The 17,551-nt window shown below is 44.1% G+C and overlaps 1 protein-coding gene across 1 annotated transcript; it reads left to right on the forward strand.

The window, feature by feature from the left end:
- Positions 1–11,268: 11,268 nt before the first annotated feature.
- LOC120936282 (40S ribosomal protein S15) lies at positions 11,269–11,770 on the forward strand. Its single transcript, XM_040348515.1, has one exon. It carries the CDS (start codon positions 11,291–11,293, stop codon positions 11,726–11,728), a length of 438 nt encoding a protein of 145 aa, XP_040204449.1. The 5' UTR covers positions 11,269–11,290; the 3' UTR covers positions 11,729–11,770.
- The last annotated feature ends 5,781 nt before the right edge of the window (positions 11,771–17,551 follow it).

Here is a 17,551-nt window from a genome sequence, read left to right on the forward strand (position 1 = left end):
CTATAGCAACCAGTCCAAAGCAACCGTCCATAGCAACCAGTCCATAGCAACCAGTCCATAGCAACTGTCCATAGCAACCCTCCATAGCAACCCTCCATAGCAACCACTCCATAGCAACCAGTCCATAGCAACCAGTCCATAGCAACCTGTCCATAGCAACCCTCCATAGCAACCCTCCATAGCAACCACTCCATAGCAACCCTCCATAGCAACCACTCCATAGCAACCCTCCATAGCAACCCTCCATAGCAACCACTCCATAGCAACCGTCTATAGCAACCAGTCTAGGGCAACCAGTCCATAGCAACCGTCCATAGCAACCAATCCAGAGCAACCGTCCATACCAACCACTCCATAGCAACCAGTCCATAGCAACCGTCCATAGCCATCAGTCCATAGAAACCACTCCATAGCAACCACTCCATAGCAACCACTCCATAGCAACCGGTCCATAGCAACCGTCTATAGCAACCAGTCTATAGCAACCGGTCCATAGCAACCGTCTATAGCAACCAGTCTATAGCAACCGTCCATACCAACCACTCCATAGCAACCAGTCCATAGCAACCAGTCCATAGCAACCGTCCATAGCAACCAGTCCATAGCAACAGTCCATAGCAATACGTCCATAGCAACCCTCCATAGCAACCACTCCATAGCAACCATTCCATAGCAACCCTCCATAGCATCCAGTCCAAAGCAACCAGTCCATAGCAACCATCCATAGCAACCGTCCATAGCAACCGTCCATAGCAACCAGTCCATACCAACCGTCCATAACAACCCGTCCATAGCAACCAGTCCATAGCCATCAGTCCATAGCAACCCTCCATAGCAACCAGTCCATAGCAACCCTCCATAGCAACCAGTCCATAGCACCCAGTCCATAGCAATCAGTCCGTAGCAACCACTCCATAGCAACCACTCCATAGCAACCACTCCATAGCAACCCGTCCATAGCAACCAGTCCATAGCAACCCTCCATAGCAGCCAGTTTTTGATGGGGCAAATAGGATGGTGCAGTTTTGATGGTGCAGTTTTGATGGGCTAGTTTTTGATGGAGCAGTTTTTGATGGGGCAATGGACCGAATTGGATCGACACACGGTTGGATCACATTTACATCTCCAGGGGCACCGTCTCCAGTCAGGAGTATTGGTGGAGGCAAGACCACGCCCCACAATTTCCCCAGAAATTGTATCTTTTCTAGTTATACTTACTGTGGAACCTAAGGGGGTAATCCTCCACATTGTGTAAAAAGGCTGTTTAATCCTAGCTTCTCTCATCCTCCCCTCCTTACACTGTCCCCTAATAATTTCCTGATAACACAGAGTGTATTGAGTCAGGCTGCACATGCTCAGTTTGGTGTGTATTGCTAGAGAGGTTTTTTTCTCTTGGGTGGGTGCATGTGATCAGCACAGGACCAATCAGCACTGTCCAGGCAGAGAGTCAGCGGTCCTGCCGCCTAATAGGACAGTCAGAAAACTCCTCCTACAAGCTTTAACCATGTTCTGTGTACTTTGGGAGACCAGATGTCGTAAATGCAGGGTCCTGGGTTTAGTAAAAACATAACTTTTTTTAATCCTTATTATCCTTAGTAAAAAAAAAAAAATAGAAAGGTACATTATGTTCACTTGTTTTGGACTCTTTTTGCATTTCTTCAGTTGCTCCTTGCTTTCTGGCCTAAACTAGAATTATGTCATACATCCCAGGAGTCTTAATGGGTAGTTTTTGTTTTAATCTGGAGAGGGGGGGGGGGTATTTTTCAGCTAAACACACCATCCCAGATTTTTGGTTGCTGTCCATGGTCCTGAAAGCATATCTTTTGCTTTTTCTTTTGTGTTTGACTAAATTGTACCAGAAATAGCAATCAATGGAAACATTGAGCATAAAATTGTACTAGCCTGAGGTCCAAATGCTGTGACTGTTGTAATTACTATCTTCATTTGCGGTGGACCTTATCCCAACAGGTTTCATGTGTCTGTCAGTACTTGCCTAATAAAATAAGACTGAACTTCAGACAGATAACATAAGTATCTTTAAAGCATAGCTCCAGCTTTAATTCACCCTCTCCCCCTCCCTAGTCTTTTGGTTGGTCCAGTAACAGCACATGTCCTTCTTTTCATCCAGTGGCAGTAGTGGTCCTTACTTCTGCACTGAACAATGCTCATGAAATAACATTCAATGCTGTAGAACTGTGAGCCCAGGCTAAGCCTAAGCTTCATCTCTACAAATGGTGCAATTTGCTACAATTGTTTTTGCATTTTTTAGGTATATGGTGAACAAAAAGTTTTTTTGTACTTTTCTAATAGGGTCAAAAAAGGTTGAAGCCCCTGGCATGTTTTTGCAGTTGCAGTTAAGGTCCCTACTGGGAAAATTCTCTCCCTCTTTTTTTGTCCTGGTTATTATTGTGTCCTGTACAGAAAGTGATGGGAAATCCAAATTTTTACAGTTATTACTAAGATCTTCTACTGGGGATGCCTTTTCCAGTGGCAGCTGTCTAGATGGGGATGTCTGCTCACTTTGGAGAGCTTTCCTTGAAACTCCAGTTGTGTCTCTAGGACAGTAAGTGAAGGGAAATCTCCTTAACGAGGCACAATAAGCAATAAAGAATGACATGGGTTCTAACCATTTCTACTTTATACCAGTGGCGGCTGGTGCTCAACATTTTTGGGGGGGTGCAAACCAAAAAAACTGTACCTATCAATTGTCACCACTGTGCAGTCACTGTGCCATTAAAACGCAACCACTGTGCCATCAAAACGCAGCCACTGTGCCATGCCATCAAAATGTAGCCACCGTGCCATGCCATCAAAACACAGCCACTGTGCCATACCATCAAACGCAGCTACTGTGCTATCAATTGTCACCACTATGCCATCAAACACAGCCACTGTGCCCCCAATTGTCGCCACTGTGCCCCCACTTGTAGCCACTATGCCCTCACTTGTAGCCACTGTGCCCCCACTTGTAGCCACCGTGCCCAGTACCCCCCCCCCCCCGGCACTTACCTTTATGGCTTCTACGTCCCTCGATGTCCCTCGTCCCACCCTCGATGACGCTTCAGCCAATCAGTTTACCTGATTGGCTGAGACGCCTGTCAGTCTTATCCTCGGACGTACGGCCGGTACGTCCCGAGGATGAGCTTCAGGAAGCCGACTACAGCCTCAGGGCTGTACTCGGACAGCCTATCAGGGCCGCTGGCCCTGATAGGCACTTCCACACAGCCAGTCAGCTGCCGCTATTCAGCTGACCGGCGCTCAACATCCGGCCAGCTGAATAGTGGGCGGCAGCCGCGAAAATATACAGATTCATACAGTGTATGAATCTGTATATTTTACTGGCTGTGAGCGAGCCAGAGGGGGCGGCGCTCCTGCGTCCCTATGGACGCACCGCCACTACTTTATACTTTATATTATATTACTTTATATTATTTAACATTTTCAGACTAAATCAGAAAGGTGTGGCTGTAACACTAGAGATGTAATGCCTGATCATTTTCTAAGATAAACAATGTGGTTAGTTTAGATCAGTCTTTCTCAACTTTTTTTTTTTAATCATGAAGGAACCTTTAAACCTGTTGCAGGGGCACCCCAGGGAAACATAGTTATATTTACAGCTCATGGTACATTAGCACGTAACTATAATAAATTCAAGAATAGAGAATGTGGCATAACTTTTTTACACCTAGAAGCAGATAAGGTTTTTGACCCCTTACTTTGGTCAGTATAGGGCCTCCATACACTGGTGGAGTATGACCTGTTCATTACATTGGTGGTCAATGGAAATGTGCCCTATTACATTTGTAGTCAATGAAAAAGTGCACTCTTATATTGGTGGTCAGCAGAGGAGGCCCCATACATTGGTGAGAAAGGGACTCTGTTATATTGGTGGTCATTGAGAGAAGGATACTTTTAATATGGTAATTAATTGGAGAAGGAGCCCTCATACATTGCTAGTCAGTGATAAAAGGACCCCTGTGACAGACCTCCTGGCACCTAGGCTGGGTGCTTCCACCAAGATACAGCTTCCTCCATTCTGGAACCAGAAACAATGTATTATAGCTGAGCATTACACCCAAGGACTAGACGACACTAGCTTAGATGAAAACTGGAACAAACTTTATTGTAACTTCACACATAATTTATAGCACACAAAATCAGGTAAGAGCTTCAATAATCCTAAACAATGCAACAAAACAATACTATCAGTACATCTGATGAACAGCTAACATAAACAGTAAGCTATTCAACAGCTAGAAACTAACAGTGATCTAATAAACAGTAAGCTAATTAACAACTAGTCACCATAGACATGACTAGGTGACTCGAGTCAGTGCCCACCCAGACAGTTCAGCACCGGTATTCAAGAAGACCCAGGATTGGCCAAATCTTATTAACCAACTTTCTTTTCACATCCTTCTTCTTACTGATTTTCAAGTTGGCAGAGACCATCATGGCTTCCTTGACTGTTAAATGTGGTAATGTCATCTTGTATTATATAACAGGACAGCTTCCTGAATGCTTGAATTGCCCTCAAATGCCATTGTCCATAGTCAGTAGGCAAGAGGCTACCATGCAGTCCCCTACAAAAGGCCCTGTCCCAGTTAGGTCTGTCACAACCCCCAGATGAGAGGAGAGGCTCCACTGGCCTCCTCTGTTCTAACAAGTGCTGTCATTGTCAGAACTGTGTAGGCACCATCAGGCACAAAAACAATCCACCATTGCTCAGTGATCAAGGAACCCCTAGAGGCATCCAAAGTTTTCACGGAACCCCGATTGACAAAGGCTGTTATAGCTCAAGTAACCACACAGAAAAACAAGACATTTGTAGCACTCTTCTAATATAGTATTGTAGGCAAATTTTGTTTTTGGCTTGCTCTCTAATTAGAGGAGCGGTGATCATTTGCCTTGGTCTGCTCATGGTTTTACAGGCTAGAAGTTGGATTGTTTCTCCCTGGCTCTGAGAAAAACTTCCAGAGCTTAGAGCAGGAGATTCAAAGGACTGGCCTCAATATTTACTATGCCCTGGCCAGTCCCTAGGGAGATGTGGCCAGAAGGTGGTCTGAGAGGTGTTAAATAGCCTGAAGCCCTGAGCATATTGTATTTTCCCCAGTCAGGTTTGGATCAGTGAGTTTTAGTGAGCTGTCCCCTGAGGCACCTTTGGACTGGGTGCTGGATTTCTATGCTAAGGGGTCAAGCTTGTGGATGTATCTGCTCTAGAATGTGTAAGTAGAAACTTTTACTGTACTGAAAAATAGCTCATGGTCGGTCCCTAGCCTTGAGTCAATAGAGTCTCCCGAAAACTATCTCATGATCCCCAACTGTGGGACTTTTAACTATTCTTCAAACTACCTCATAGTTCTCAGCCGTGAGCCAACATTTTGGAATATCTCATACCCACCATCTCTCTTCTGTTAAATTTCTTTAAGCAATAAACCTCAATAAGACATCCATCTCATAGACCAGGGGTCTCCAAACTATGGCCCTCCAGTTGTTCAGGAACTACAATTCCCATCATACCTAGTGAAGTCTGTGAATATCAGAGTTTTACAATGCCTCATGGGATGTGTAGTTCCACAACAACTGGAGGGCCGTAGTTTGAAGATCCCTGCCACAGACTTTTCAATGAGCCCATGTGAGCGGACTTTTGATGTGTGCCTGGCTGTATATCATTGGGGAAGTTTCACCAAAGACACTTGAGGTTGTAAGAGGAAATCTCTCAAAGTGAAGAAATTCCCCTACTAGGTGTCCCTATTGGAAGAATTCATCTTACCTTGTGCTCTGGGGACAATTCCAAAAGGTTGAATTTCCCTGCTCTTTCAATGACAATGTACAAAAAGAAGGGTGAATCTACGTAAATAGGGACTCAAACAAAAAAAACGAACCTTCCCCCACTCTATCCAAAACTAAAAAGGAAAAGACTCAGAGAGATTCTTTGATTCCCAGATATATGAGCCTACATCCTGATCCTTTATTACATGGTATTGGCAATTTGGAAACCTCAGGTTCTCACAAGATGGCCTACAAAAAAGAACAGACAGTGACCCGTATTCACGTAGCACTTACGCCGACGTATCTCGAGATACGCCGCGTAAGTGTTAATGTGCGCCGTCGTATCTATGCGCCGTGCCCACAGAACTAGATACGCCTGAAAATAGGCTTCCTCCGTCCGACGTAACTTTCCTACGCCGGCGTATCGTGGGCGCATATTTACGCTGGCCGCCTCATTGTAAATATGCAAATGAGGGAGATACATCGATTCACAAACATAGTTGCGCCCAGCGCATAATATACGTGGTTTGCGTAAGGCTTACGTCCGGCGTATAGTTATTCCCCATCTATGAGGCGCAACTCATGCAAAGGTATGGACCAGGGAACAGCCGTCGTATTTTACGTTGTTTACGTAGTAGTATGTAAAATCGGGCTGGGCGTAGGTTACGTTCACGTCGTAGGCAGTGAGCCATCGTATCTTAGGTAATATATTCGACGTGATTGTGAGCATGCGCACTGGGATACGTCCACGGGACGGCGCATGCGCCGTTTATTTTAAGTACTTCTATGAAGCTTGGATCATCATTTGCATGGGGTCACGCCTCATTAGCATGGCTCACGCCCACTACCTCCTACGCTGGCTTACACCGAGGAAACCCAGCGTATCTTTAACAGCGAGTGGGGGGGAGTGCTTTGTGAATCCAGTGCTTGCCGCTCTGCGCTACGCCGGCGTAGCCTAAAAAAGATACGCTACGCCGGCATAACTATGCGCCGATGTATGTGAATCCCGGCCAGTATTTCCAGCTAATTTCTTGGTTGCTGTCCATGGTCCTGAAAGCATATCTTTTGCTTTTTCTTCTGTTTGACTAAAATAATTGTACCAGAAATAGCAATCAATGGAAACAATGAGCATGAAATTGTACTGGTCTGAGGTTCAAATGCTGTAACTGTTTTAATTACTATCTTCATTTGTGGTGGAACTTATCCCAACAGGCTTCATGTCTCTGTCAGTACTTGGTTGCCTAATAAAATAAGACTGAACTTTAGACAGATATAACATTAGTATCTTTAAAGCATATCTCCAGCTTTAATTCACCCTCTCCCCCCTCCCTGGTCTTTGGGTTGGTCGGGCTGCCTCTACACTTATTTGGGAAAAAACCTGTTAAACTACAGTGGCTCCTGCAGGGGTAGTGCTACATGCTAAAATAAGTTTGAAGGCTCAGCCTATTTTACCCAATATGATGCTAAATAAAATGACATGTCCCTTTTCAGTGTGATTTTTCCTATTAAATAATAGTAGCTAGGTAAAGTATGTATACAAAAACCTAGATTGATGGATTGCCTGTAGCATAATTGTGTTATGATGAATTACAACATGCATAAAAAAGTAACATGCATGAGTTTCTTGCTGTTTATTAGTCAGATATCAATAACTTGCTGCAAGTTGATGTCAGCATTAATAAAATTATGATTATCCTTCTTGTATATTCCCCTATAAAGCCAGCTGAAAACTTGTTAATCAGACATGGGCTGAAACACAGCATTAGTATTTATGAAGACACGTGTGACCCTCCTGACATTCATCTCCTAGGGGACAGAGACAAATGTCTGCGTGGTTTGCGCGTGACAAATCTAGAATGATTTGCATGTATGGCATTTATCATGTGTCACGAAGAAGGATAGTCATTGAAAATCCTCTGAGCCTGATCCTCCTACTCACTGTGTGTGGATATAATAGGTAGATAGGCAGATATGAATTTATGAAACAAATGAGATTGCATATACAACTTACACCAGTGTGTCACCTGGAACTCCTATACCTACATCAAATGGTTATTGATAAAAGTATCTGTGCTCAGGCATCTGTAAGCATGTGATACCGAGAATTGTGTGGCATCAGTGCCAGGAAAAGGTCACCCAGATGGCAACATGAGCCCCCGCCCCCCAAAAGTTTGTGACGTGTTAAAATTTTAGCAATAGTTGTGGTTCAGCAAATTGAAGAGTTTAAATTCAGCCCCAAATTTGGGGCTAGCGGAGGCAAAGGAAAAAATGTCCTTGCATCTGTGGTGTCACTGGAAAAAAAAATGCCCTTGCATCAGTGGTGTTATTAGAAGGCAAACATGTACATGTATCAGTGGTGTCATTTGAAGAAAAAAAAAAGCCCTTGCATCAGTGGTGTCACTGGAAGGAAAAAAAATGCCCCTGAATCAGTGTTGTCACTGAAAGGATAAATATCCAGGGCTCAAGTCCTGTGGGAACGCGTGGGAACGGAGTTCCTGCACTTTTTTCACAGCAGGAACGCAGTTCCCTTTGCAGGACTAGAGCAGCCGAGAGCAGCCGAGCCGCCTGAGCCAATCCTTCACTAAGCGCTGATGCCCAGCTCAAATCACTGTCAGGGGCAGGCGAACCTTAGTAATCCTTTATGTTACTGGCCGCTTCCTGTATATGGATTCATCGGGTAGTGTGCGGGTATTCCGTCACTTCCTCGATGCCGCAATGTCTCCTGGGAGCTTTTGTAATTGTTCCCAGGAGACATTGCGGAGGTCTGCCGCGAGTTATCGCAGGATTTAGTAAGAACTTGGTTACGGCATCGAGGAAGTGACGGAATACCCGCACATTACCTGATGAATCCATATACAGGAAGCGGTCAGTAACAAATGTAGCGCCCCCTTACTTTCAGTATGGGCACTAAGCTAAAGTTAGTAGGGAATGGGAGAGTTATTTTGCTCCCATTCACAATTTGCAAAATTTTGGGCTGCTGTCATTCCTGAACTGTCCTGTAGGTCAGTCTGCGCTCCAGGGGTGTCATTTCCACCCCTGGGCGACAGGTGGCGCTAGAGGGGTTCTGGCGGAGCCACTTTTCCCCAGCAGCCAATAGGAGGAGTTTTCCCTCGCGGTGCATGCTGGGGGAGGGTATATCTGTGGCAGACGCCATTTTGTGTGGTTCTTCGCAGGTTCCAGGGTGGATCTTGGGTGGGAGTTCCCACACTTTTTTCCCCAGGACTTGACCCCTGAAAATGTCCCTGTATCAGTGTTGTCACTGAAAGGAAAAATGTCCCTGTATCAGTGGTGTCACTTGAAGGAAAAAGGGCCCCTGCATCAGTGGTGTCACTGAAAGGAAAAAATGTCCTTGTGTCAGTGGTGCCACTGAAAGGGATAAATGGCCCTGCATCAGTGGTGTCACTGAAATTAAAAAATGTTCCTGCGTCAGTGGTGTCACTGAAAGTAAAAAATGTCCTTGCATCTGTGGTGTCACTGGAAGGAAAGCTGCCTCTTCATCAGTGGTGTCACTAGTAGTTTAAAAATGAACCTGTATCAGTGTTGTCTCCAGAAGAAAAGAATGCTCTATATCAGTGGTGTCACTGTAAGGAAAAAATCTCTGTATGTCAGTCATGTCCCTGAAAGGAAAACATTTCCCTGCATCTGTAATGTCACTGGAAGGAAAACTGCCTCTGTGTCAGTGGTGTCACTAGTAGAAAAAAAATGTCCAAAAATGTCCTGTATCAGTGTTGTCACTGGAAGGAAAAATGGTCCATATCAGTGGAAGGAAAACATTTCCCTGCGTCAGTGGTGTCACTGGAAGGAAAAAAAGTACCTGCATCTGTGATGTTATTGGAGTTAAAAAAATTCCTAACATCAGTGGTGGTGTCACTGGAAGGAAAAAATGTCCCTGCGTTTTTGATGTCAGTATAAGGAAGCGTGTCCCTGCATTGGGCATGCCATTAAAAGGGAAAAATGGCCCTGCTTCGGTGGTGTCACTTTGAAGAGTACCACTTTGGCATATTTGTCAGTGGGATTAAGAAGGAAAGAAGAGCTGGGAGGTGGGCTCTGTGGGATTATGGGAACTAAAGGCATATAGAGGGTCTTTGAGGGAGGAAGGGGGAATGAAGGGTTATAAAGGTGGGAGGAAGCTTATATAATCTGGGAGTTTTAAGGAGGAAAGAGGAAGCTTAGAGGGGTTGTAAAGGTTCGTCTTTTAGTTTCTCAATAGGTTCCTTTAACCACTTAAGCCCCGGACCAATATGCAGCCTAAAGACCCAAGGGGTTTTTACAGTTCGGGACTGCGTCGCTTTAACAGACAATTGCGCGGTCGTGCGACGTGGCTCCCAAACAAAATTGGCGTCCTTTTTTCCCCACAAATAGAGCTTTCTTTTGGTGGTATTTGATCACATCTGCGGTTTTTAGTTTTTGCGCTATAAACAAAAATAGAGCGACAATTTTGAAAAAAAAGCAATATTTTTTACTTTTTGCTGTAATAAATATCCCCCAAAAACATATATAAAAACATTTTTTTTCCTCAGTTTAGGCCGATACGTATTCTTCTACCTATTTTTAGTAAAAAAAATCGCAATAAGCGTTTATCGATTGGTTTGCGCAAAATTTATAGTGTTTACAAAATAGGGGATAGTTTTATTGCATTTTTATTTTTTTATTTTTTTTTACTACTAATGGCGGCGATCAGCAATTTTTTTCGTGACTGCGACATTATGGCGGACACTTCGGACAATTTTGACACATTTTTGGGACCATTGTCATTTTCACAGCAAAAAATGCATTTAAATTGCATTCTTTATTGTGAAAATGACAGTTGCAGTTTGGGAGTTAACCACAGGGGGCGCTGTAGGAGTTAGGGTGCACCTAGTATGTGTTTACAACTGTTTGGGGGTGTGGCTGTAGGAATGACGTCATCGATCGTGTCTTCCCTATAAAGGGAATGACGCGATCGATGCGCCGCCATAGTGAAGGACGGGGAAGCCGTGTTTACACACGGCTCTCCTCGTTCTTCAGCTCCGGGGAGCGATCGCGACGGAGCGGCTATAAACAAATAGCCGCGCCGTGGTCCCGGATCGCTCCCCGAGCGGACCCGACCTCCGCATGTAGCGGGGGGGGTCCCGATCGGACCCCCCACCCGCTAATAGGCGAGGACGTACCCATACGCCCATGTGCCTGTACGTGCCATATTGTGGACGTATATGTACATGGGCTGGTCCTTAAGTGGTTAAGCTAGTGCATTGTTTGTTCACTTACCTTTTCCTTCGATTTCCCTTCTAAATGTTTTTTTTCTTTGTTTGAATTTCTCACTTCCTGTTTCTCCTCAGTAAGCTTTCCACCATCATCCGAGCGGTGGAAAGTCATTTAGAACAGCTTACTGAACACCTTACTGAGGAGGAACAGGAAGTGAGAAATTCAGACAAAGAAAACAAAAAAAAAAACATTTAGAAGGAAAATTGATGCACTAGCTTAATGGAACCTATTTAGAAAATAAAAAACGGCTTTTTCCCCCAACGCTCCTGACAAGATGGCGGACGTCGAGCAGAAGAAGAAGAGGACCTTCAGGAAATTCACTTACAGAGGAGTGGATTTGGACCAGCTGCTTGATATGTCCTATGAGCAAATCATGCAGCTGTACTGTGCTCGCCAACGCCGGCGACTAAACAGAGGCTTGCGCCGCAAACAGAACTCCCTGCTGAAACGTCTGCGCAAGGCCAAGAAGGAAGCACCTCCCATGGAGAAGCCAGAGGTTATTAAGACCCATCTGAGAGACATGATCATCTTGCCAGAAATGGTTGGCAGCATGGTGGGAGTATACAATGGTAAAGCCTTCAACCAGGTTGAAATTAAGCCTGAGATGATTGGACACTACTTGGGTGAATTCTCCATCACATACAAGCCTGTAAAGCATGGCAGACCTGGTATTGGTGCCACCCACTCTTCTCGTTTCATTCCTCTGAAGTAACATTCTAAATATGTAAATAAAAGGAGGTTTTCCAGTCAAAAAAAAAAAAAAAAAAAAAGAAAATAAAAAACGAACCTTTACAACCCCTTTAATTGTCCCCCTACCCAAGATGAGATTTCTCCTCAACATCGATGGGCACCAACATATTCTTCTGTCCTCAAAACACAACCAGAAGTGATAAAGGTAAATGTTTATTATTTTCTTTGCAAGGAGATTTATTTTTTCGGGGTTTTATGTTAGTGGCAGGATCACTTTGAAGTAGTGCATCTACAAATCTCTGTTGAGCCTGTCATTGAAGTCTACCTAATGCAATTTCATGTGGCGTCATGGCAAGGATGCTACACTAATTTGGAATTCAGAGCTAAGTTGTGACTAAATTTCATTTAGTTTTATTCATTTTCGAACGAATTCCAAATTTTAATAACGATTCAAATTTGGATCAGTCAATTGATCGACCGATTTGAATTCTGTGTGAAGAATAGCTAGTTGTTAAGCAGTGGGCTGGGAAGCCAGCCACCGCATCCTTAGCAACCGATGACTCATCAGCTGTCAGCGGGCTTCTCCACTTACTTTGGTTGTCAGTAAGTGGGGAAGCCAGAAGGACCTGGTATGGATTAAGTGTGGGAACCCCACGCTGTTTTTTTTTTCAGAATTTTTTATTGCTGGTATTGTTTTGTTTACATTTCAGCTGTCGGTGGGGAAGCCCACTGACAGCTGATAAACCATCGGGACACAGGAGTCGGCTTCCCGGCCTGCTGCTTAACAACCAGCTATTCTTTACACAGAATTCAAATCTGATGATCCTTTTTCGACCGATCCGAATTCAAATCATTATGAACATTTGTAATTCGTTAGAAAACGAATAAACAAAACAAATTTGAATAAATTTGAATAAAAATTTGTGTCAAAACGATTTGCACATGTCTTCACTCATGTAGATTATGCCTGCTTGCACTACAGTGGAATAAATAGTGTTACAGGGAGCGTGACTATCAGCTTTTTTACTACTGATTCACAATCCTGTGGTTTGTCAATCAGCACCTGGCCTGACTAAGGGCTCAATTTGCATTGGTCACTGAGCAGATCGCTCCTTGGAGAGTATTTGACAGGCGGTGAGAAAGGGTTGTATTCCATCTCACCACCTGCTTTAACTCCTTGAACCCCACACTAGTGCTTGTGGCCTCATTCACTTGAAGCCACAGGGGTATAATTCCTGTCATGCCCACAAAAGAAATTATGGGGTACACAGCATGTGTGTACCCCTGTCTCTGCAGCTAAAGGGGGAGCAGTTGAGGGGGCATAAAAAACATAGCTCAATTGCGGGGTTTTACTCAACTGCTAGCATGAACAAGTACTTGGTTCTGACTCCAGTTTTTTTAATTGACATAACTTTTCACTTTTTTAAACTTGTGCATAACATCATCTTAATTGTCCAGCGCGGGATGACAACTCTCACGCGTGTGCCTGGGGCCAAGATGTGCTTTTTTTAGATCACTTTAGGACATTGCTCAGTTCTGCAACCAGTATGCTGCTGCTGTAAATAATTCTTTATTTGCCTTCTGCAAGAACTTCAACCCAGTTTCACTAGGAAAGGAAGTTAGAGTTCTCCAATAAAACAATAAAACGATACCCCCTAGACTGATTATTGGAGAAATGAGAAGAAGAGTGTGTGCATGTGGCTGTGGGAAACACCATGTGCCTGGCTGTGAGGCTGAAGTTTGGGAAGACCTGAAAAAAGTACAGTGGCTCCTGCGGGGGTAGCGCCTCACATATGCTGTCTATATGCACATGTGTTAGAAGGCAACATGTTTATTTCATAATACAAGATGTGTTTGAAATAAGAATTATGGAGTTTTCTTTCTGGTTGTTTCAACCAGGTGTCTGGAACTACAGGCAGATGGCCACCAAGTTGGAATATAACCAGTTAACATCAAAGCTTTGTAGCATATCAGAATCTGAATCTGGAAGTTAGCAAGTTTAACAAGGGCTTGGCTCAAGCCCACCTGGTGTGATATGTGTGATTACAGGCTTCAAAGAGAATAAGGGCTAGCTAACAAGGAAGACGGCCCAGCGCTCATAGAGATGATACATGGACAATGCTGCCCCTAGGAGGTCAATATAATATATTACAAGGACTACCTCTTGACAATATCTTATTGGACAGGAGGCAAGTGGGGGTGAATGAATGTAAAAAGTACACACAGATGAAAAATAGCTTATTTTCCTTTGGATCCTAGCTTGGGCCTAAGCCTCATGGCTATGGCCCTCTTTTGCCATCTTGAGCCCAGCCGATGAGACTAAGTCTAGAGGATTTTGATAAGTATTTTTGATATTCTACTGTTTAGCATATTCCTATTTTCTTGGGAAATAAATGAAAGATATTGTTTTACTAAGCATTGTGTTTACTTTCATAGATAACCTTATATCATTGTGCTTATCAAAGTTTTTATAGACGAGCTAACCATGGGAATAGACAAGTTAATACATATATGCAATAAATAGAGGGAATCCATAACCACCTTTCGGAATAATAGTTATTTAGGGCCAGATTCACAAAAGAGATACGACGGAGTATCTCAGATACTCCGTCGTATCTCTCAGAGTATCTATGCGACTGATTCATAGAATCAGTTACGCATAGATAGCCCTTAGATCAGACAGGTGTAATTGTTTTACACTGTCGGATCTTAGGATGCAATAGCGTGGCCGCCGCTGGGGGGAGTTTGCGTCGTAAACCAGCGTCGGGTATGCAAATTAGGAGTTACAGCGATCCACAGCGGTTTTTCGCGTTCGCTACCTCGCTGCTAGTCTAGTTTCCCGTCGCAAAGTTAGTCGTCGTTTTTGGTGCCCTAACTTTACACAGCACACGTATGTGCTGTATAAAGAATGGCCGTCGAAATTTTAACATTTTTCCTTCTTGCGTAAGACGTCCGGGAATACGGAAGTACGCTACGCACGTCGCCGTTCGAAAAAATGACGTCACTTCGTGCAAAGCACGGCGGGAAATTCAAAAGGGAGCATGCGCAGTAGGTCCAGCGCGGGAGCGCGCCTAATTTAAATGGCACACGCCCCTTTGAATTACGCGGGCTTACGCCGCAGGCCACCGGCGTAGGTTTTCATTGCAAGTGCTTTGTGAATCAGGCACTTGCGATGAAAACTTGCGGCGGTGTAACGTATCTACGATACGTTACGCCGCCGCACTTCTACGTGAATCTGGCTCATAGTTTATTTAATAATAGTTGTTTATTGCAATAGTTACTTCAACATGTACTGTCCAAGTTCCAGCTGCAGTCAATCTTATTGCGAATCAGCGGAAATCTTTGCAGCCCAATTGTACTGAAAGAAAAGAAAGGCAATTACAAAGCCTGTAACACCAAGTTTATTTTCAATGATTAACACCAACAATGATATTTGTAATCTGCTTGGTGGCTATAGTCAGTACAGTCAGGTTTTTATAAATCATCCCCATGGTGGATTATCCGTAAATAGAATGTTCTGGCTATGCGTTATGGGAAGTCATGCATTCTTAGAAAAACACCTGACGTTTCAGCGGGTCTCACAGAGGAAACAGATGAAAATTACATGAACGGCTGATATGTTTTTTCATTTCTAGAAATTACTTGCCATTTATTATTTCATTAAATCCACTCATAAGCAGCCTTGAGTCATCCTAATCTGTCATCTCCCACTTCTGCAGCCCGGGTTTCATAATTCAATCTTTGATTTGTGTCATTAACAAATTAGATCATCTTTGCAGGCATTCCTTTTATTACAAGTGTTATTAGCGGTGGTAATGTGTCTGCTTTCTGGAGCGCTAATGTTTAACCTCTGCTTGTTGAAGGGCAGAGATTTATTAATCGCAGTTGCAAGGATTTCCAGGAAAATGCTGGAGGGACTGGCTATAGAAATTGTTGTTGTTATTGTTATTACTCATTTATATAGCACCGGCATATTCCCCAGCCCCTAAAGACCAATGCTGAACAACAAAAGTACACCGTATACAGCTAATGTTTTCTAGAAAATATTGTAACTGAGCTAAGGTCAGAAAGTCCACTCAGTTTACATCTGGGAAACTATTTATTAAATTTGTAGTAATCTCAGATGCTTTGACCCTAATTTTCATATAATGCAATGTATGAAGTTATTGTAAGTCAAAGCGCCACCATGGCAAAGCATATGGAATGCTTCTTACTTGAATAAACATTATTTTTATGAAAGCTCCTCTTCAGTTGCAGCCACCACCATAGTGACTCCTGTCTTCTGCATCCAACAACATTCTAACTTCTGCCCTTACTCCCTCTCCAAGTCCATAATCTCGCACGTGTGCACAGTACAGCAGTGCAACTCTCCTGTGTAATACTGCTCTCTCATGCTCTCTCCTGTGTTGTATTCGCTACCTCTACGTACCCAGTCACATGGGGTTAACACTCTGCTTGTGAATGGCAAACTAGTCTTGCGGGATCTCTGGGCTGATGCCAGGCAAAGGAAATGACGTAGCCCCAGCATGTAAACACCATTTTTCCGGCATGAAGAGCTTGATGGCGTTCTGTCGAAATAGCCAACTCGTCAAAATCTCCAACTACGTCACTTCCGGTGACTTTCCAGCAGCAGATTTTCGAAGAGTTAGCTCAACTGGCCATGCGCTCGTCAAGTTCTCCAACAGCTGCCGGGGGTTTCTGTTATTCTTTTGGGTGTACACGCACGCATGGGCAGTAGAGCCAACTCGTCGAAATCTGCTGCTTGAGAGTAACTGGAAGTGACATGGTTGGATATTTTGACAGGTTGGCTATTTCGGCAGAACACCAGAAAAATGGGACTAATTGCACATGCGCCGATTACATCATTGCTCAGAAAATGATCGATTGCATTAAAAGGAAGAAGGTAGGAAGCGATCTACACACAGAAACTAGTTGACTAGTTTAGAATGAGTAATATCCTGGAAATTGTACAGGATGGGATTACTACCGCTTTAACAAAAAAAAAAAATAGAAGAAAAGAAAATTAGCTCTCAACCGTCCCTAAGACCCCTTTCACACTGAGGTAATTTTCAGGCATTTGAACGCTAGAAAAAGTGACTATAAAGCACCTGAAAACTGCCTCCAATTCATTGCAATGGGTGCTCTCACAGCCAGGCAGTGTTGCCAACTGTCCGTATTTTTACAGACAGTTTGTAAAAACTGGCACTTTTTGTCCCCCATTCGTAAATGTCCGTGGTTGCGGAAATGTGGCAGTAAAAATAGCCGAGATCTGTTCAGCTTGCAACTGCACATGGAGATTAGAGGCAGGGTGTGATTGAAGGCAGGGGGTAGGGGGTGATGGTGACTGTGGTTGCACCGCAGAGGGGGATGGAGGCAGGGGGCAATGGAGGCAGGGGGAGATTGGAGGTAGGGGGTGTTAGTGGCAGAGGGTGATTGGAGGCAGGGGATGTTGGTGGCACCGCAGAGGGGGATGGTGACACCGCAGAGGGTGGGGGATGGAGACAGGGGTTCTTGGTGGCACCGCAGAGGGGGATAGAGGCAGGGGACGATGGAGGCAGGAGGTGATTGGAGGCAGGGGGTGATTGGAGGCAGGGGGTGATTGGAGGCAGAGGGTGATTGTGGCACCGCAGAGGGGGGGTGAAGGCAGGGGGTGTTGGTAGCAAAGGGGGATGGAGGCAGGGGGTGATGTGACTAAATAATTTGCCCTTATTATATTGAAAATAACAAAAATATGTTTTTGTTACCTTAGTATCTACCCTAAATCACTTTGCTATTTGCCTAGCGTACTTGTTTGTAGACTAAATACTAAAATTTGCACCTAAAAATTTAATTTAGTAACTTTTGT

Source organism: Rana temporaria, chromosome 4 (assembly GCF_905171775.1).
Source record: "Rana temporaria chromosome 4, aRanTem1.1, whole genome shotgun sequence".
In the NCBI taxonomy this organism is placed as follows: domain Eukaryota; kingdom Metazoa; phylum Chordata; class Amphibia; order Anura; family Ranidae; genus Rana; species Rana temporaria.

What these genes read in the sequence shown, in the direction of transcription:
- LOC120936282 (XM_040348515.1), top strand. Translation starts at nt 11,291, where the DNA reads ATGGCGGACGTCGAGCAGAAGAAGAAGAGGACCTTCAGGAAATTCACT.